General features: G+C 37.8%; 1 protein-coding gene across 1 annotated transcript in view; it reads left to right on the forward strand.

Moving 5' to 3' along the window:
* The window catches only part of LOC119766367 (glycine-rich cell wall structural protein 1.0-like), a 37,836-nt gene extending 34,701 nt beyond the window's left edge, over nucleotides 1-3,135 (forward strand). The window contains exon 2 of the mRNA XM_038250865.1: nucleotides 1,813-3,135. Coding sequence (XP_038106793.1) covers nucleotides 1,813-2,929 — 1,117 coding nt within the window. The 3' untranslated portion in view covers nucleotides 2,930-3,135. The remainder of the gene's footprint in view (nucleotides 1-1,812) is intronic.
* Nucleotides 3,136-22,223: the final 19,088 nt, after the last annotated feature.

Here is a 22,223-nt window from a genome sequence, read left to right on the forward strand (position 1 = left end):
GACGATCCAATGATGTAAATCTCACTCTTTGGTCTCAGAGGGTATATTAAGCCTAAATTGGTGATATTATTGTCTACCACGATAAAGCTTATTTTACTGAATACAATAACCCAATAAATTTAAAATTGATTTTAATTACATTTAAAAATAATATTGACAGAAATCCTACTTGACAGCTCGTACCATTTGATCTATCGAAAAATGTTTTGTTATCTATTAATTTTTTTGCATAAAAATAAAAAGAATGATAAGACGTTGTTTAAACCATGTTTTTTTTACCGTTGTTCATAATAATTTAAATATTTTGTAAATTTGGAAGGTGTAAAATTTGATGCTGTAATAATTCCACTTTATGATGTAATCTAACCTCAATTGAAGTTGAAAAAGTTAAATTAAACTAGAGAATAAGTCAATAAACAAAATAGGTTTCAAAATTTATGTGTCAATTTTTATGTACAACGGTAAAAAACAAGATTAAAAACCATTTCTGATCACTTTTTTTCATTTTAATGTCAAAAAAAAATTGATAAGACAACATTTTTTCGATGGATGGATGGATCGAACGAGCTGTCAAGTAGGATGCTTTCTGTCAAGAAGAACCGCAAAGTATTTTTTTTAAATTGATTTAAGCTTTATCGTTGTAAACAGTAATATCAAACTTTATAACTTTCTAGATACTTATAATCTACAAGTGAACATTAGGGTGGTCGAAATCCGGGCTTCCTCGGGCTATCAACTGAATTCAAAGATTGACCAATCACTAGGTTTTTTTTTTTTTTTTGATTCGGCTAAATTCTAAATATGAGCTCATTCTGACCACGGGAACCCCTCCCTCTAAGTTCTTGATGTTTATATGGGAAAAACCGTCAAATGTTTGGAGAAAAGCAACTGATTCAGTTTTTTACCTGCTGAGGGCGCAATAACTATCCAATTCAAACCAATTCTAGGAACTAAGATCTTCTTTAAGTTTAGAAAACTTTCCCGAAGACACTATAATTCTAGTATATTTTGCTAAAAGTTAGGGAGCGTTCTTTTATTACGTAACGCAGTTGGGGGGGGGGGGGGGGGGGGGGTGTACGAAGGCCTTGTTACGCTCCATACAAAAAAAAATGAAATTGAAATTTGGAAATTTGGTGGGGGAGAGAGCAAAGAATTATTGAGAAAATTCATTTGGTAATTTAAAGCAATAAACCACTCAAATTTGACTAAAATTGGGTCGCAGAACTCAAATTTAATGTTTAAAGCAAGATAATATAAAATACGAAAAAAATATTCCTCAGGATTCGATTATCCCAAGTCCTATAAATCGAATTGAATCGAATCGAACTTATTCGATAATCGAGGATTCAATAATCTAGTCTGGACTGTAAGTCATTTTATTTATGAAATTTTTGTTGTTTAGTAAACTTCAGCAAGTAGCATTAATTGTTTAAAAATTATAATAAAATTTTATCAAATAAATTCGATTTCATTTTACTAATCTGAGCGCACGTGGATGGTTATTTCTACAGCAGTTCATTCATAACTCAGCCCGTTTACGCCTAAATGTAGACTTATAAAGCGTTACACATGTTTGGTTTCATTCATCATTGAATCATTTCAATCGGGTCCTTTATTGATTATTTCATGTATTTGAATCAATTACTGGGCGTTCTAATTAATTTGTTTCAAAACAGTTATAATTAAAATAAATGAGATTTTCCTCAAGAAAGCGTTTTCGTAATTTTTTTTATTTCAACATACTTTCCATACAAATTAAAATTTATGTATATAAACAGTGTCAATCATGTTACTTTTATAATCTAAAATAAGTTGCATTCTTCTTCTTTCCTTCCAGATCCTGGCCCTCGCCAGCGTGGCATCGGCAACGCCCCACTTGTTCAAGAAAAAGATCATCTTCGCCTCGGACAACGAGGGCGGTTACGGTGGCCAAGGAGGAGGTGGAGTAGGAGGTGGCGGCGGCAGCTTTTCTCTCGGAGGGCTGGGCCTAAGCTTCTCGGGTGGACTGAACGGCGGAGGTAGTGGTGGCCACGGAGGCGGAAGCTACGGTGGTGGCCAACCACATGGTGGTAGTTCAGGAGGTGGATTCTCCGGAGCTTCCGCGCACGCTTCAGCGTCGGCGTTCAGTGGAGCGAGTGGAGGTGGAGGTGGATTCAGCGGTGGAGCTCCTGCAGGAGGTCATGGTGGCGGTGGATTCAGCGGGGGAGCTCCTGGGGGAGGCCACGATGATTATGGTAGCAGCTATTCTCCTTCCTACAACTATGGTGGACAGGGTGGTTCTTCGGGAAGTTTTGCAAATGCTGGAGCGAGTAGTTTTGCCAGCGCTGGTTCCGGATCTACCGGAGGTGGTGGTCACTTTGGTGGACCAACGGGAGGTTCGGCTGGGTTTGGACCTGGATCGGGGTCAGCCGGTGGACAGGGTGGCCACGGAGGAGGTTACACCAAAGAAGTGACCATCACGAAGCACGTGGATCGACCGGTTGTGGTGGAGAGACCCTACCCGGTTTATGTGCAGAAGGAAGTGCCCGTTACGGTGGTTAAGGAAGTGCCCGTCGATCGACCCGTGTTGGTGCCGTATCCAGTTGGTAACAACGGAGGTGGTCACGGAGGATCGGGCGGTGGAAACTACGGGGGAGGTGCCCAGGGAGGAAGTTTCGCCACGGCTTCAGCGTCAGCATCTGCCGGTAGTTTTGCCTCTGGTGGAGGCTCCGGAACGGGTGGCAATGGAGGTCAGGGTGGATATGGACAAGGAGGTTACGGTCAAGGAGGTTATGGACAAGGAGGAAATGGACAAGGATATGGAGGTGGTGGCTACGGAGGAGGAAGTCAAGGTGGTGGTCATGGAGGTGGTCACGGAGGTGGCTTGACGAAGACGATCACGATTCAGAAAACATTCAACAAACACAAGCACCATCATCATGGTTATTAAGTAAATGAACCGTTAAAACTCATGTTTGTAAATATCCATTAAATAATGCACAAGTTTTGTTATTTTTGCAAATAGTATATTGTAATGCACAGTATTGTTTTATGCTAAGATTACTTTTAAGCTCGTTGAAACAGTGTAATTTCATTTAATTTTGGCAATTTCAACATGGATTTCTCAACTAAGATTTCTCTATATACTAAAGATATAATTTTTTTTTTTTTCAAATGTTACGACCAACTTTCTGTGAATAATAAATATTACGCTCAAAAGTATTTATGTAGAATCCGATTTTGTTTTCCTCATAATTTTTAAGGGACCACATCCTGTGACAGGTTGCTAAAACTTTCAAATTGAACTATTGTCACGATTTTTCAATTGTAAAGAGTTGTTTCACCCTTTTGAACAGTGCTGAGTATGTTAACAAAAATATTACCTCCAAACTTAGCAAATGTCCTAGAGCTAGAAACTTTTTTACCTCTTCATCCGTACATGAAAAAGTACCGTCAGATAATTATGTACTACTGCACTGCTGCTGCTCAGGATTAGTAACAAACTGTTGCACTTTTTTGCTGAATTAGCACAGTTAGTGTCGACCTACGCGCTACTGCTGCTCTTGCTTGGCTTGATAAATTGAGCAATTTGGGATGCCTTGAAGCACTAATTTTCACGCACTGGTAGATTAACTCTTTTTTGCCATTGGCAGTTTGGTGCTTGGAAACGGACTTGGAGTCAGGCTCTGAAAGAACAGCTGAGAATTTAAGTTTACTTAAAATTATTTGATTAAAGTATTTAAAAAAACGTATTGCTTTAATTTATAAATTGTCAACTAGTTTTATATTTTCTACGCACTCAAGACAAAATCATTTCAAAACAATTGCCGTTTAAAAGCTGCTCGTAAGTCGCTGTGTGTGATTCTGTGTGTGCTTAATGACCATGTTTAACATGTCCGCTGGAGGCTAAAATGCAAATTTTGATGGACTTTTCGCTATCGTTTCGCACCTCTGCTTTTCGTTGTTGTTGTTGTTGCTTTTCCACGCTAAACTTTGTCTGGTACTCTTGTCAAGTTCGAATGCGCGATTTCTTCCAACAACAGAGCACTTAACCCTCTCAGCTTGAAATGAAATTGAGCTGAAATTTATAAAATTAAAAATTACTTTTAATGTTTTCAGTTTAAAAGCTCTCCATAAACACCGCAAGATCAATCAATTTCCCAAAATCCGTTTTATTGAAAATTTTATATGTTTTAGGTAGAGGTGGGCAAAAAAAGAGCGAGCCGCTCAAAGAGCCGGTTCACTAAAAAGAGCGAAAATTTATTGAACTTAAAAAAATATAGTATTGAATTTGTTTTTGAGAATTGAAAATAAAATCTCAAATTTTTCAATGCTTATGAAAATTAATTCCAAAAGTAAATGATTTATTAAACAATATGAAAAAAAAACTATTGTACATTGAAGTATTACCGGAATACAAATTTGAGCATTTCAAACTGCATAATTTGTAAAATATTACCAAAAATTTACTGAATAATTTAGAGATTTTGGAAAAAAATCCTTTTAGCAATTACAGACTTAATTGATTAAATCAGAATGTAGAAAAGAGTTCGCAGAATGCTTTCTCCAAATAAAATATCAGCATTAGTTCAATTCTTGCAGAAAGAAACGCAATTTTAAAATTAAAAGCAATTTTTCCAACATCCTAGATTTAAGTTTGGATGTCATTCAATTACTTGAATGTATAGGCTCGAGTAGAAATCTTGACCTAGAGACCGCCAAGACCTATGGTTTTAAAGGGCATCTTCTCGTTTTCAGTTTTAATTTTTTTTATATCAAATTATTTGTAAAAGTCCAATGTGAAATAACTTATAAAATCATACGATTTTAGAAAAACCTTTTCATCAAAATTTTGAAAAAGAGCGAAAGAGCCGTTCAAAGGAGCGGCTCTTTTTAATGAGCGAACGAAAATGAGCGGCTCCTAAAAAAGAGCGGTTTTGCCCACCTCTAGTTTTAGGGGACAAAAACTCACATCTTTGAAACCATTCAGAAGTATGGACCAAAATTTTGTCGACGAGTTATAATTTTTTTTTAAATAGTGCTTTTCGTAAAAAAAATTAATTTCGTACTTAACATTTTTTGACCTCATTTTTATGTAAAATCGAATTTGCAATCGAAAAATACGTAACAAATTTTATGATTAAGAGCAACGTTTTCAAATTATAGCCATTCAAAGTTTAATTTTGTCCGATAAATTCTTGTTTGTTTTTATTCTAAAATCCATAATTGTTTACTTCAATTAATTTGAGGACAGATAGTGATGACTTAAAAAACAGTCCAGACTCGATACATCGTAAATATCTCAATTCAGATAATCGAACCTTTTTTATAATTCAAATCACGAAATTCGTTTTCTTGTTCAAATGCTCTAAATTGATCTGGGATTATAGCGGTAATGAACTATATTTATCTGATAATGCAAAATATAATTCAACTTTTATTCTCGATGACAGCCTAAGGCAATAGAGGGTTAGCCGAACTAAAAAAAACCTCATTGATCAGCTCCTCACCCATAAAAAGAGTGAACTTGGCCGTATGTAATCATGAATTAATTTTCTCGACACACACACACACACTTTGGCTGCGGTGGCACATTATGTTCGGATCACAATGGAGACATGAATGCAAGAGAAAAAAAAGTGGTAAGGTCCTAGGATTTAAAAGACTGTAATTTTGAACTCGTTGCGTGCGCCAATTTTGGACTTTAATAGGTAATGAAGTGTCTCCGCTAGGAATCGGCGATAATTATAATTATGAGTGATGAAAGTGGTGGGTTTTGGCTGTGTTTAAGATAATTCATTTAGTGTTATGGATCTTAATTACTGCAGTACAATGTGTATCACAAAGTTGATCCCAGACTAGCTTTTAATTTTGTCTTATCGAAAACGTGTTTCCCACTGAATTATGTCCACATTATGTTATAATCATAAATTCAACCTCAACCCATCAGTTAAACGATTAGTTGGCCTATACCCTCCCAAAAAAAAAAACAAACCGTTCCCATGGTTGTTACCCCAAAAAAAATCCATCAAATGTATCACCCAAAGTCCACAGGAACGGCCCAAGGCCGATCAGCTGATCGTCGGGTGTCTGCTTGAAACTAATACCATATTTGAACAAATTACGGCTGCAGCAGCAGCACCATAACGGGTTTGCGCCGGAAATGAGCATGCCAAAAAGAGCGAAACCTGAGCCCATCGCGGCGCGGTTACTTTTTGGACGGATTATGAAAGTCGTCGTCGTCGGGCTGGCGAGTTGAACTTTGACGCTTTCCGGTGCAGAACAGCCCGTCAAATTGCAGGCGGCTGCTACGGGGAGGGTTGGATGTGTTAGAACTGCTTAAAAAACTGTGATTTTTTGATGTTCTTATTATTTTACACTTGGTTTGGGGTCATTCAGAATGTCCAAAAATCCATAAGAGAATAAATATTTATTACTTTTAATTACTAGTTCTGTTTTATGGGGGGTATGGCGATTTTCCGCGATCCATACAAGAAAGTTTTTTTTGTATGGACAATTGTCCACGAGGGGGGGGGGGTTACAGATTCCCAAAAAAGTGTCCACGTGATTTATGGATGGTCCTTTATCCGCAGCCTCGAATATCTGAAGTTTCAATAATCCGAAGTTCGATTAACCATTGTGTGAGCGTGAACATTTTTCCTTTTTTTTATTTTCCTGCTTTTTACATGAAATTCGAGTTCTGTTACCTCATTTAAGTCAAAATTTAATATTTGATTTATTTGATTGAAAGAACCAATATTCAAGGTACCGTCAACTGGGGAGAATCGGGAATGTAGTCTGAATAGGGACAACACGTTTTAGAGCACTTAAACGCTTTAAATCTGGGAATGAATGAATACATTTTGTTGCTCTGAATCTGGTCTAACCGAAACTATTTCAAAAAATCAAAATATTACACAGCAAAAAATCCGATGGTAAAATCGCATGCAAAAGCATGCACATCACCTTCGTCAAAATAAACACTTAATATTACACACTGCATGTACAATTTTTGCAAACACAAAAAAAAAGTTGCAACCGATGGGATTCAAACCCAGCACCAACAGTAAGGACTGGCGCCTTAGCCCACTCGGCCATTAGACCGATGAAGAATGGAAAGGATAAACAAATATATGCGCTTGACATTTCGGTCAAGTAGGTTTCACATACTGATGGGCTACATATTTCAGAGTGTAAAATCACATACAATTGCATAAAATAATGCAATATTTATTTTACACCCAGGCTTTTTACACGCAGCTGGATTACTACTTTATTTGCTGTGTAGGCTGCAAAATTGCTAAAACCAACAAACTAGCTCATGTTTCTCGGCACTGGCTGAACCGATTTGACCAAACCAGTTGCATTCGACTTGGTTTAGAGTCCCATAGATCGAGTTTTATACAGATTGAAGTTTCGATAAATAGTTCAAAAGTTATGTATAAAAATGTGTTTGCACATATATCCGGATCTCACTTAAAAGTATGTAAACTATGTCCGGATCCACCATTCGACCCATCGTTGGTTAGGTTATCAAAAGACCTTACCAACGAGTCCAAAACATTGAAGATCTGGCTACCCTGTCTCGAGATATGGCCACTTAAGTACTTTTTTATTCCGGATAAAAAAAATAGATGAAATTTGAGTACAACCTTATCATATCAGCCATTGTTGGTAATGAGTGAGGAAGGCTCCAACCACAGAGGTGGATTTAGTTAGTTTTTTAATTAGCCTTAACTTATCATCTGTCAAAATGTTAAAATCAAGTCATACATTTGAAAAAAGTTGAAATAATAAAAAAAATCAATTTCAATTCAGCACTATCCACTATCTAAGTATGATGAATATTTAAAAAAATAATCAACAAACTTCATACTATCGAAAAAAACCTCAAATTTATTGTTTTTTTTTATATATGGGTATTAAACGACCGGATATTTCTCATAGGTATTGCTAAAGCATTGATTTTTTTTAAATATATATTTTTTTTTTGCAAAACTACGTAATTTCGAAAAAATACTACAATTTGAAGTTTTTGTGACATGGGTATGATCGGAAATTTTTCAAAAATATCGATTGTAATAAGGTCATTCTCCGCCAACTCACACAGCAGTTGCACGACCCCTCTTCGATTTACGTGAAATTTTGTCCTGATTAGTTAATTTGGTCCTTTAACACGAATCCGATGTCCATTTTTCGATATCCCGTGACGAAGGGGCTGTACGACCCCCTTCATTTTTGAAAATTCGAAAAAAATGTGTTTTTCATTAATTTGCAGTCTGAAATGGTGATGATTTAGACATTTTGTATCACCTCTTATTTGATGTTTTTGTAAGACAAATGTTAAGTGATTGGGATTTTTTTTTTAGATTTCAAAAGTATTACCTTTTTTTCAAATACTAGTTTATTTCCCAAAACCGCGCATTCAAGAAAAAATCTAAAATTTGTTATTTTTTTTAATATTGGTATCAAATAAACGGGAAATTGAAGATCAGTTCAACCCAAATTGCAAAATAAAACAATAAAGATTTTTCAAATAGGGGAACTATACCCTTTTTCAGCCTATTTCTATTATCGGCCTGTCAGCACTTTGATCGTGAATTACAGCTTTCATAAAGTGATTCTGACTGTTCCAAAGTAATAAATAGCTCAAATAAAAGTGAGCAAGCAAATCTCCATTGTTCATACATCTGTAAATATTGATTTAATAGCGGAAAACGGCAAAAGTGATGAGAATTGGTCGAACGGCTTAGAGTGATTAAAATGGGTATATTTCCCCTACATAGTTTTGTGAAAGTTTTGAGTATTTACAAAAAAAAAACAAACTGTTTCTGTTGATATCTCTGCAAAAATCTCGATTATTTGATACCCGCATAAAAACTACGTAATTTCAAAAAAAAATCTGCCGCTATTAAAACTGTGAGAAGTTTCAGACCATTTGATACTAATTTTGATAAAACTACAATGTTGAAATTGTAGTATTTTTTCAAAATTCGTAGTTTTGTAAAAACAGCATATCAGCTTTACGAATCATCAGCAGGGCAGTGCAAAACCTAGACCGTATAATAAATCACATAATTATTTTGACCTGCAAATAAAATTAGAATTGAAAAAAAATACAGTGGAAAATTTTCGGGGATCATTTTTTATACTTTAAAAAAATCATCTATCGAAAATTGTATTTTCGTGAAAAAAAAAACTATACTACCCTGTGACTTAAAAGTCCCCTTAAAAAATATAACTAATGGAATGTAGGAATTTCCTGCGAAACAGAAATTATTTTATCAGAATTTATTCGTGCTCAATATGCTGGAGACACAGAATCGATCTAAAAATAACAATCCAAGATTCGAAAATTATGCAAAATGTGAATTATGCAAGGGGAAAACCACTCTGATCAAAGTGCCCTGGGCACCATCGGGCACGTTCTGGGGCACCTTCGGGCACCTTCAGGCACCTTCAGGCACCTCCAAGCACAAGCTCGGGCACCTTTCTTTCTGACTTTGACAATTGAAAAAAAAAATTCAAAATATCAAAGTAATCAAGTTTCTTTCTCTGACATTTTGAATGTTTTGTTTCTGGTTGCGAAAATGCACTCAATTAAACTGATTTGTAATTGATTTATCGTGAAATCATGTGTAATTAAAACATTCATTCAGTTTATAGGCCAGCCATCGAAACAAATTTTGATTGACTAAAATAATTCTTATGGTGCAAAGTGGAATGAGATGGAAAGTAGTTTCTTAACCATAACTTTATAAATATTAAAACCACTTTTTTTCTAGATGTCGAAAGAAAAACTCGTTCCTAAGGATGACTTCGGTTGAAGCAAAATTTTAAAATATCAAATCCGGCCTTGGAAAATGCTTAATTTTTTCAATATTTTATAATGTATGTCAATTTTACAAAATAAAAATAAAACTATGTTTAAGGGTGCACAGCAACGAAGGAAGTTGTTGTCTTCTTATTCCAAAATTGTCAAACTTACGAACCCAATCCTGCAATAACGGGATTGTAAAATTAATCAAACTTTGTTGTAAATTGCTTTGTGGACAATACTTTAGGGGATGAATAAAAAAATATTACGAAAGTACCCGTAGTTTTGAAGATACTAAAATGTCTGTAACAAAAATCTGGGTGCAAAAGCTCTGGTTGATGTGCACCGTTAAGGTGTAGAAATTAGTTTTGTATGGGTCAATCGTTTCATGGTTCAGAAAATGATCACGTATCGACAACAAATTTTAAAATAGGAGATCGTTGAATTATGTACATTTGAAAGCTTTCAATGTGATTGTTGTTGAAATAGATGTAACCCCGTTGATTGCAATATTTTATTATTTGAACATTACAAAATGATGAAAAATCAACCCGTTGTTTCAAGTAAAACTTATTCAATGTTCTTGTTATCTCTAATTAAAGCGTTTTTTTTTTTTTTTTCGTTGAATTTTATTGAACAGATGGTGATTTTGTCGAAACACACTCTATTCGGCCACGTTAGACCACGAATTCTTCAGTTTGGGAACCAGCTTCGGGTCATCGCTGAAATATTCATTAACAGAATGAGCTGGGCGGGACCACTTCTTAGTGGTTTGTTCAAAATTATTTCCTTCGGGTTTTTTTTTTCCTGGAAGAGCAAAGTATCTGATCAAATGACATTCTATAACTTATTAAATGCTGCTTACCAAAAAAGAAATGAGCAAACTTTGCAACATAAGAATTATTTTAGTCAATCAAAACTGAAAATTAATTTCATCCAAGCGAAATCAAAAAATCAAAACTGGCAAAACTGTTCAAACTTCATAAACAAACAAAGTTACACGGTTGCTATGCACCGTCGAGTATTTTTCTTGACTGCAAGGCTCACTCGGGCACCTTCGGGCACGTTTGGGCACTTCAGGGCACAGCCTACTCGAGGGCAATGAGCAGAGTGGTTCTTCCCTTGGAATTATGAAAAACATGTATTCAAATAAAAACGCATAGTGCAAAACTTTCAACCCACACTGTACCGCCACAATGCACCCGAATATGACCTGAAATCCGCTCCCAAGACGGCCTCGACCGGCAACGACCCGTTCGGTCCAGTGATCTTGGAACTCCGACCGTCCGTGCCTTGATTTTACCGGTGCGATAAATCTAAATGTTGTGATCTCAGATGAAGTGATTATGAAAACTGAAGAGTTAGGGGTCTCTCTCGCTCTCACTCTCGCACCAGTAAATCTTTTGACAATAAGCTGTGACTTTCGTAACTTGGGTGTAAAAAAAACCCGTCTGGACCAATATTTTATCGATTTTTATTAGCTATCGCTTACCGCTCACTTGCTTCATTTGTCTTTATCTGGTTATTGTTGCAGTCGAAAGTGGGTTGCAGTTTAAAAATATATAGGTTTATTAAATACCCTTGCGAAAGGTGCTTCATCATACGTGGAACATATTTCACCACCTGGATCGGACCGAAACCTGCCTTTAATGGTCCAAACTAACCAGCTTTTGGCTTGACACAGAGTCCGACTACTGTTATGTAAATTGATTGCTTATTGCGAATTGATTGCGCAGAAAGCCATCCAATCAGATTGGGGTTAAAAGTCCGAACAATTGTGAAGAGGGGGCTGTAATCTTGAGACGTTGAAGGATGTCCAGTTGGGCGTTGAGCCATACAAACTATTAATTACAAGGTGGTGGTCTTCAAACTGCAAAATTTGATAAATTGACAAGAATGTGATGGCTAGAGCTCCGATGGGTGTTGGCTCACTCATGAAGTCATGTCAAGGAAGTTGTTTAACCTTTCTTTAAAAAAAACAAAAATTAGACCAAATATATGTTGCTCTATGACAAGAATGCACAATCTCTACGATATAACACACATTTGACACCTCATACTTTGGTCGAAAGCTCGTTAACACGAAATATGATTAGCTTCAATTTGTAGAAAGACACGCGATCCCAGCTCGAATCCCCGTGCGCCCCCACGAAACGAGGCAATTAATTGGATTGCAATTAATTAACCTGGCACCGGGTGACAAAAGGTGGGTAGATCCCGAATCTGGTCGTATCATTTTTCACGCGCCGTTAGTGAGGCCATTTAGAGGTTGGCGTCGTCCACGTCCACTGCCTGTGAATTGCTTGTGAAATCTTCATAACTTTGTGTCTTCGATAGCCAGGCAGCCAGCACACGTCGCTTTGGCTGTTAGCATTTAGAAACTTAATTACTTGTCCACCTGGGAGTAAGCCATCGCGATAAAGTTAGAGAGACTCGGAGAATTGTGGAGGGGGACCACCTAGAAGTCTCGGTCACTGCGCAACTCTTGGCAAGGACCATCGGTACTTGTTTGGTGGAAACTACTCGCCATCGGTCGAGAGATGATACAGCGAGATGTGAAATTGCAATTTTACTCAATGGACGCCATGGTGCAACCCCCCGGGTCGTGGTCATTAGAAGCTGCAGCAGCCGGCAACGGTGTGGACAAACTACTGGCAACGGCTTCTCTTTGACCTGGACCTTTGAGGAGGACTAAGTGTGAAGGAAGTTGTTGAACGCAACATGCATTCTTACAAAGCAGAAAATGTTTCACAATACGTGACTATGTTGGAACATCATGTAAAATTTTGTTGAATTTATGCATTTGCAGGTTAAGGAATATTTGCCTTATTTCCATCTAATTTGGGCATTCTACCTTATAGAACTTTTTTGCAATAGTTTGAAAGTTTCTTGATTGCTATTTATTTTCTTGAAATCGGTTGTAAAAGTTTTCAAGAACGCCAAAGTGTTGATATGCCAACAATAGATGCACGAAGGAATTGTATGCCATTCTTCTAGTAGTTTGAGCAACAAGTGGTAAAGGGGTAATTCTCCGCCAACTCACACAGCAGTTGCCCCGACTCCTCTTTGATTTGCGCGAAACTTTGTCCGAAGGGGTAACTTTTGTTCCTGATCACGAATCTGAGCTCCATTTTTCGTTATCTCGTGACGGAGGGTGGTACATTTTTCATTACACTTTCATTTTTAACATTCGAAAAAAGACGTGTTTTTCAAATAATTTGCAGCCTAAAATGATGATGGTTATGAAATTTGGTGTCAAATGGACTGTTACGTAAAATTTTACGCCCGATATAATAACGCACTCAGGCTGTAACATTTTTTTTTTGTCATGGCGTTTTATGGGAAACTGCATTTATTTTTTATTTTTTTCTTATTTTTCCCGTGCTTAAAAAGTCATTTTGAGCTACTTTTGTTCTACGAAAAACTTTACTTCTCTTGTTTTATGTTTTTCTTGTTTTATTTTTAGTATTTTAATTTGCAATTATCTTGTGTAGTTTATCTTTGTTTTTGGTATCACTACATTTTGCCTTTCTATTTTTTTAATTTCCACTATTCCAATCTTTTGCCTGTTTTTTTTACATTTTCTGTTAAAGAATGGCACCATTTTCATTTAAATTTTGGAAAAATAGAGTAGAGTCACAGTCTGGGACACTTCAAAAATTATTGCATACTTCTTTTTGCTTAAAATGTAGGAAACGCTAGTAAAAAGTTGATCATGGCCATTCACGGTCACCCGCGACAGGCACGGACGACAAAACAAAGAGAAACGCAAAAAGTAACTTTTTCAAAACTTTTTTTTCCTAAAATCGCGATAACTCGCGATGTTTCTAAGCAAACCCCTTATGCGTATATATATAAAAAAATGTAATTGTCTGCTCTACAAATTTTTAGAACATTGTTACACTCTAAAACATAACCCTGCAAAGTTAGAAAAAACACAAAATTTTAAAACGAAATTTTTTGTTCTAAATTAAAAAATGACCCTTCTGGGTCAATGTAGATTCGAAAAGTACATTAAATTTCCCATAAAATTACCAAAATTTTTACAGTCGAGTAACGAAAGATAGCAGAGTTTTTAAAACTTTGTTTAGTGTTTTTTTTCGATAAAAGTAAGTATGTTCTGAGTAAGCCATCATATCGGGCGTCTAATTTTACATAAAAGTCCATTTGACAAAAAAATTCTATCTCATCACCGTTTCAGGCTGCAAATTATTAAAATCACCTCTTTTTTCGCATGTTAAAAAATTGAAGGGGTCGTACCGCCCTTCCGTCACGAGATATCAAAGAATGGACCTCGAATTCGTGATCAGGGACAAAAGTTACCCCTTAGGACAAAGTTTCACGCAAATCGTAGAGGAGTCGGGGCTGTGTGAGTTGGCGGAGAATTAACCAATTACAATATTACCATCTGACCTCAAAATAAGTACGAGATCTCCTGTGAGTGTTGATAAGACTACCAAAAATGTGAAAATATTATTAAAACGGTACAATTTATAACCAAAACAAACAAAAATATGCTGATTCGTTTAAAATCCAAAATTAATAAAAGTGACTTACAGTTGAGCATAAACCCAACCAATTACACTTTCTGTAGTGATTTTTATACTCAATGGGCCTAGAAACATTTCTCAAAAAAGAATTCATCAAAATAATGATTTGATTATCAGAAACATTGCGGTTTTTGGGAAAGAGGGTAGGTAATTTTATCAGAAAATCTCCCAACTTTCCAATGAAACCTTTATAACTTTTTTCTTTATTTTCAATCACTTTGCGTGCTTCAGGAAAAATGTTCCTTGCACCATTTACCATAAGAAATTATAGACTTATAACAATACTAAATTGAAATAGGCGAAATCGTCCCATAGGAAAAAACTTCAAAAACTTCAAAAGAGGATAACTTTATTTTTTCCCGACCAAAGATTTTCGTTCGCCCCGCAAATGAACGGGAATGTTCCAAACTTTCATATATAAGATAATTTTCTTGCTATTTCTCAAAAAATAATACCCCTCCAAAAAAGACCCCGTGCAACTTAACACTTCCAACTGAGCTAATATCCACTCAATTTATGTTGAAAACGTCATTTTGAAGCAACAGTTGATCGTCAAAGTGATTCTTATTATTTTATTGTATTTTATCAGCTACTATTGAGCCACTGGGCATCAAAAAAATAGGTTTTCTCGTAAACAGCGTTCATTTTCCCGGGATACTGAAATTGTTCTGATTCTGGTTCTTATGAATGTTTTGCAAAAAAAAGAAAATGTAGGGCAACAATTTCAATACAAATAAGCTTAAAATTCAATTCATTGCTTGACTGACGGATTTTTTAAAATTTTATGTTCAAAACAATTTTATGTGTGTCTCTTGTATTTTTTTCTATACATGTAATTTTGTAGCTAAGTTGTTGGACAGTTACTAACATACTACTTACTTCATGACCCAAAACCATAAACATGCTTTTAAGATTGCTTCTATGACCAATATCCCGTAAGTTTGGAAACATTTTTCCAGACAACCAAACATTTGCAAACAACAGATGCAAGAAAACAAATGTTTGAGAAATCACAACTCAGTGTGTAAATGATTGGAATGAGCTTTTGAAAAATGTTTGTTGTCTGGAAAAATGTAAAAAATCAGGTCTCACATGTAGAAATGGTCAAAAAGCACCAACAAATCACCAAAACACCTGTTTTTTCTACATTTTTATTTATAAAACCAATGTAACATGTCAATATGGAGATTTTTATGTAAATAGTCTGGAGAATCGATTTCTTCGTTCGGTTTTTGATAATTATGACGTTTACAGTTATTTAAATAAAGGTTTGTTTTGCATTTTTTAAGATGGTTGCTCCAGCCTGCATTTTCCGTGAGTCTTTTTTTTTAACAAGTTAGGCTATTTCCCCAAAAAACATAAACGGAAAAAAAAGTGGGCTCACTTTCAATTTTGTATTAACGTGAAGACTTCCATCACTGCCCATAATTGAAAATTCGGCTATTATGCCAAATCAAGTATTCCGAGAAAAACGCGTTTTAGTGTTTGTCACAAAATCTCCGGCAAGGCAATTTCCCATAAGAGTGGCATATTAGCCGTTTGGTTTTTCGCATCGGCAGCCAAGTCTAAACACTATTTCAGTGAAATTCAAGTTCCAGGAGATGCGTTGGAACATCCTCTACCACCTGGTGCTAATATCTCGTTTTTGCCAAAAGTGGATATTAGCCGTTTTTTCAATGGTGGGCAGAATCATTGCCATGATTTTTCGTTCAAAGATATAAATGTTGCGTCACTATCAATATTTTCACAAAATTCCTTCTACAAGTTGTTTAGAATAGAACCCTACAAGTGTTGATACTTTTTAGTAATGATCATTCCATTCCTTGTAAAGTTATGGAAATCATCATTAATCAATGATTGCCACAAAATTATATATATATATATTGAAACACATTTAACACAAAATTAATGAAAACTTTGCACAAAAACAAAAGACAATACGCGGCGCTCTGATTTGCCTTTCGTCGTCACCGTGACGTAAATTGATCTTCACCTAATTTATTCACGGCTACCATGGCCGCTGTGTGGCAGTGCGTGGCCGAATGGTTACGCTGTCCGCTTTGTAAGCGGATGATTCTGGGTTCGATTCCCATCTGCTCCAACCTTCCATCGGATGAGGAAGTAAAATGTCGGTCCCGGCCTTGGTTGTTAGGCCGTTAAGTCATTCCAGGTGTAGAAGACGTCTCCATGCCATAAGTACAAACAACACACCAGCCTACTCCGGTGGAATCGCTGGCGGCGGTTGGACTCGCAATCCGAAGGTCGTCAGTTCAAACACTGGGGTGGAAGGTTCCTTGGAGTAGAAAGAGGTTTGGGTGCTCTCCCCATTCAAGCCTTCGGACTCCTAGGTTCGAGCAGAAACTTGCAATAGAGACCACAAAAGACCCGGGGGTCGTTAATGTGGATGGTTTGATTTTGATTTTGATGGCCGCTGTGGGGTATTGTCTGATGGACAAGTGTAACGGTCAGTCAGCAACTCTTCGTAGATTCACGGGACGAGCAAAAAAAGGGGCACGCGTCGTCAACACGTGGTGGCCTTGGAGGTGCCACTCTGCTTCTGCGCTTGTAAGCTAACTGTTGCAGCCAATCTCGGTGGGGATCGAAGTATCGAACCCTAACTTTTCTGCTTCGACGAGAGACGGAGTTGAAGTTGTTGAAAGCTTTGCTGATCGGACGTGAATGCTACTTATCGAAGTGCAAAATTTTTCAAGTTTTTGTTTTGCGACTTTTGCCTTTGATTCTAGTTTTTAGTGCTGTTGATTATACCCATTTAATTCAAAATTTTGTCTGCAACGCCGCAATCCGATTAAACGCTAATGACCAGCAATCCACGCCACCGTTCAAAAATTCACACAGCATAATCTGTTCCGCGATCCAACCACCGCAAAGTCCGCCGCGGATTCATTTTCTTTATTTGGTCAATTAATTTACAACCGGTAGAGATCGCTGATGAACACAATTAAAAATTATCTGCAATTTCCACCTCCTCCTCGCGCGATACTTTTGCTGTTATTACCAAGATAACTGTTGAACTCTTGGTTGAAAATGTAGGTACCTTTTTGGGACAAGTTCACGGGCTCTGCACGGTGTTTTTGAACACTCTTGTAGAGCGTTTTGATTCGTTCAGGTTCTGTTTTTTTTTCGCGCGCGCGCTCTGCAGACCGTAATTACGCGTCGTCGAGGCTTCGTCAAATTAAGCCTGATGGCAGTTAATGGTACGGTGGCACAGGGTCATCACGGTGCTGCTGCAGACTGAGGGTTTGTTTTTTAACTGTGAAGATGATTTACTGGGGCTGGAGATCCTGTACTTGACCGAGAGTTCAAAAATGTTTGCCACTGCAGCGTTTATTGAGCAAAGTTCTCTCAACTTCTAAACTAATCAGTTGAATTGATTCTTACGCTATTAATTAAGTCTACGATTTGTCGTAATTTGGTTATCTCCGACGATTTCCTCAGGATGTGCTTTACCGGTCCAATTCTTCAGCGACGGGTGACGATATTGGTTGAGCCAGCAGTGCCAGTCAACGCCAACGACCTGTGCAGTGTCTCCGGAAGGCAGCATGGTCAACGGTTCGTTCTTACCCAACGCCAAATGTATACGGTCAAAATTGTGGTCGATCATAGAATAGTATAAAGAGTGAACGTGAAGAAGCCAATTGTCATCCTTGGTTTTTTTCATATAATTTTGAGAGCAATTCAAACAAAATGTCTAAAATCGGATGGTGAAGTAAAACGTCGGTCCCGGTTTCTCCTGTCTCGTCAGAGGCGCTGGAGCAGAAATCCCACGTTAGAGGAAGGCCATGCCCCGGGGGGCGTAGTGCCAATAGTTTCGTTTTTTTTTCGTCTAAAATCTAATAAGGGATTAGTCTGAACCACTAATCTATGCCCTGACTATTGTCAACCTCGCAACACAAAACTTCCCACGAGCCTTGGGCGCAAAAGTGGCAGCAAAATGGCACATTCACAATGCAGCACAACGGTGACTTCAAAATATGGTTCAGAGCCAAACTGGTAGCGCACCCGGGGCTAATTGCCGTAACACGGGGAACACAATCCTTTGGAACAAACAAAAAAAATCGCACCATTTTGTGGCGAAACTTTGCATTTTTTCGCCAACCGTCTTGCTTTGGTTCAAGTGCAGATTTCTTAATGATTTTTGTTTTGCTTTACAATAGTGGGTGGCACTTGGTGGGACGGACAGTGATGGTTTTCAAAAGTACCGCACGCCGCCGGCAGAGTTACAGGTGGAATAACTCTTCAGCGGGCGGCTGACAACCGCGGGTTCGAGATCAGTATCACGGAACGGGTTGATTAAATCAAATCATGACACGCTCGTGACAGCTGTGGGAAGAGCCGCGTACACAAATTGAGTAATTTACTGGCGCTGATTGTTGCGTGTTAAAGGGTTTTGTTTTCATTTGAAAACCGAAAAAAAATCCGCCCGGATTATTGGATTACCGTGATTTATTTTGCGTGACTGAAGCTTACTCAATTATGAAATTGTGACCCTTAGCTTTAAGTAATTGCTGTGACAATATGTTTACTTAATTTGATTTGGGCACAATGGAGTTTGCCCTTGAAGTCCATAAAAAATAATAAATTTGTGACATCTAAAATCAGAATCAAATTAGACACTAGCATAGACTCATATTGAGCAGAGTAGAGAAATATTCAAAGCATTTCGATAAGTGTTTTCAACTTTTAATTTTTTTTCTTCACTTAAAACCGGGCATCGCTGTCGAGAAAATAGTGGTACCATTCACGGACACAGAAATTCAAATTTTCAACTCCTTTAAAAGGAATAAATATAATAATAAATTATTGGGGTACTGGTGTGAAATTTCCAGGTAATTCCGAAAATGTCAAAATTGAAACCAAAAATTTCAATTTTAAATTTCATTCTTCCCTTTATCGTAGAGGGCTCATATTTGACATGAGTTTATTTCATTTATAGATTAACGAATGCTGAAAGTTTCATCCAAATCGAGGCACCTCGAAACAACTTTTGCTGTCACAGCAAAGTGTGTGTCACACACTCTTGAAAACCCCGCTCTTGACTTTGGATATTTTTCAAAATTTAGTTTATAGCAAAACTGTCTAATTATCCTGTATGTTTTTTCCTTCTTTGTATTATATAAAAATTACAAAAAAATGTAAAAGAAACATTAATCTGTGAATTTGTCAAATTAATCGTAAATAACGACCGTAGTAATTAACTATTTGACGTAATTAATGCGAATTCCAAACATTTTTTATATGAAGTTAGCCAAAAGTTTGTAGCTTCTGCAAAATTCTGTACCAAGCTACAGTAACTTTATCACAGCATGTTCCCGAACTTTTCTGTAACTCACTTGTTTGAAGAAGTTCTTCAAGAGAGTAAAAAAGGGAGAGTCAGCAGTCAGCAGCAGATTTGCAGAGTTCTGCTAGTACGGTAACAAAATTCAAATTAGAATTTTTAGGCTGAATTATGTTTAAAAGCACCATAGGAAAATAAAATTTTGGAAAAATTGTTTGGTTAAACCCAATCTATGATTAGAAATTAGAAATCACCAGACAAACTGAGCAAGTTGAAAATGATTGTAAAATAAATCGAAATTTTATTAGGTCACGACTCATTCATTTGAACTATTTAATCAGTAAAATTGTTTCTTTCGAAAAAAAGGTGCAGGTGGTTATGTTCTACATGACCAATATGACAAAGAACTTTGTACAAAACTCTAAAAATCATGCTATTTTGACAAAGAACTTTGTCCTAAGGGCTCTATTCTGGTGAGGTGTCAATCCAGAAAAACGAAAAATGTCGCGCGTTACGAAAATGTTGCATGCTTGGTACTGCGGAAGGGGTCAGCAACGAATGAAGTGTGGCAACAATGGTGCAACATTCTCGCGTGACAGTTCCAAGAAAGCAGGAGACGAGGCAAAATTTGCACCATGTTGCCACATTTCATGCGGACTATAAAAGCTAACAGATAGCCTCTGAACAATTTTAGTTTTAACCGAAAAGCCATCAGAGACGGATCGACGGTGGTAATTTTATTGCTCACACACACATGCACACATTGAAAGACACAGGTTGTGCACCAACTTGGGAGGAATTCTGTTCTAACGAATATTGTTAGAACGGACAAACGAAAACCAGATTGATTTCAGGCAATGGGGTTGGGACCAAACTGGTAGGATATTGGCCACACCCGGAGTGGCCATGGCCCTGAGGGAAGGTTCTACCGGGGGGACATTTATCGAACCATACGACTTGGGACAATATGGGTATCAAAATTCATGGTTTTTGATACTGGTGGTGAAAATGGCCATTTTGACAAGATTGGCCACACCCGGAGTGGCCATGGCCCTGAGGGAAGGTTCTACCGGGGGGACATTTATCGAACCATACGACTTGGGACAATATGGGTATCAAAATTCATGGTTTTTGATACTGGTGGTGAAAATGGCCATTTTGATAGGATTGGCCACACCCGGAGTGGCCATGGCCCTGAGGGAAGGTTCTACCGGGGGGACATTTATCGAACCATACGACTTGGGACAATATGGGTATCAAAATTCATGGTTTTTGATACTGGTGGTGAAAATGGCCATTTTGACAGGATTGGCCACACCCGGAGTGGCCATGGCCCTGAGGGAAGGTTCTACCGGGGGGACATTTATCGAACCATACGACTTGGGACAATATGGGTATCAAAATTCATGGTTTTTGATACTGGTGGTGAAAATGGCCATTTTGACAGGATTGGCCACACCCGGAGTGGCCATGGCCCTGAGGGAAGGTTCTACCGGGGGGACATTTATCGAACCATACGACTTGGGACAATATGGGTATCAAAATTAATGGTTTTTGATACTGGTGGTGAAAATGGCCATTTTGATAGGATTGGCCACACCCGGAGTGGCCATGGCCCTGAGGGAAGGTTCTACCGGGGGGACATTTATCGAACCATACGACTTGGGACAATATGGGTATCAAAATTCATGGTTTTTGATACTGGTGGTGAAAATGGCCATTTTGATAGGATTGGCCACACCCGGAGTGGCCATGGCCCTGAGGGAAGGTTCTACCGGGGGGACATTTATCGAACCATACGACTTGGGACAATATGGGTATCAAAATTCATGGTTTTTGATACTGGTGATGAAAATGGCCATTTTGACAGGATTGACCACACCCGGAGTGGCCATGGCCCTGAGGGAAGGTTCTACCGGGGGGACATTTATCGAACCATACGACTTGGGACAATATGGGTATCAAAATTCATGGTTTTTGATACTGGTGGTGAAAATGGCCATTTTGACAGGATTGGCCACACCCGGAGTGGCCATGGCCCTGAGGGAAGGTTCTACCGGGGGGACATTTATCGAACCATACGACTTGGGACAATATGGGTATCAAAATTCATGGTTTTTGATACTGGTGATGAAAATGGCCATTTTGACAGGATTGACCACACCCGGAGTGGCCATGGCCCTGAGGGAAGGTTCTACCGGGGGGACATTTATCGAACCATACGACTTGGGACAATATGGGTATCAAAATTCATGGTTTTTGATACTGGTGGTGAAAATGGCCATTTTGACAGGATTGGCCACACCCGTAGTGACCATGGCCCTGAGGGAAGGTTCTACCGGGGGGACATTTATCGAACCATACGACTTGGGACAATATGGGTATCAAAATTCATGGTTTTTGATACTGGTGGTGAAAATGGCCATTTTGACAGGATTGGCCACACCCGGAGTGGCCATGGCCCTGAGGGAAGGTTCTACCGGGGGCATTTATCGAACCATACGACTTGGGACAATATGGGTATCAAAATTCATGGTTTTTGATACTGGTGGTGAAAATGGCCATTTTGATAGGATTGGCC

Source organism: Culex quinquefasciatus, chromosome 2 (assembly GCF_015732765.1).
Source record: "Culex quinquefasciatus strain JHB chromosome 2, VPISU_Cqui_1.0_pri_paternal, whole genome shotgun sequence".
Lineage (NCBI taxonomy): Eukaryota > Metazoa > Arthropoda > Insecta > Diptera > Culicidae > Culex > Culex quinquefasciatus.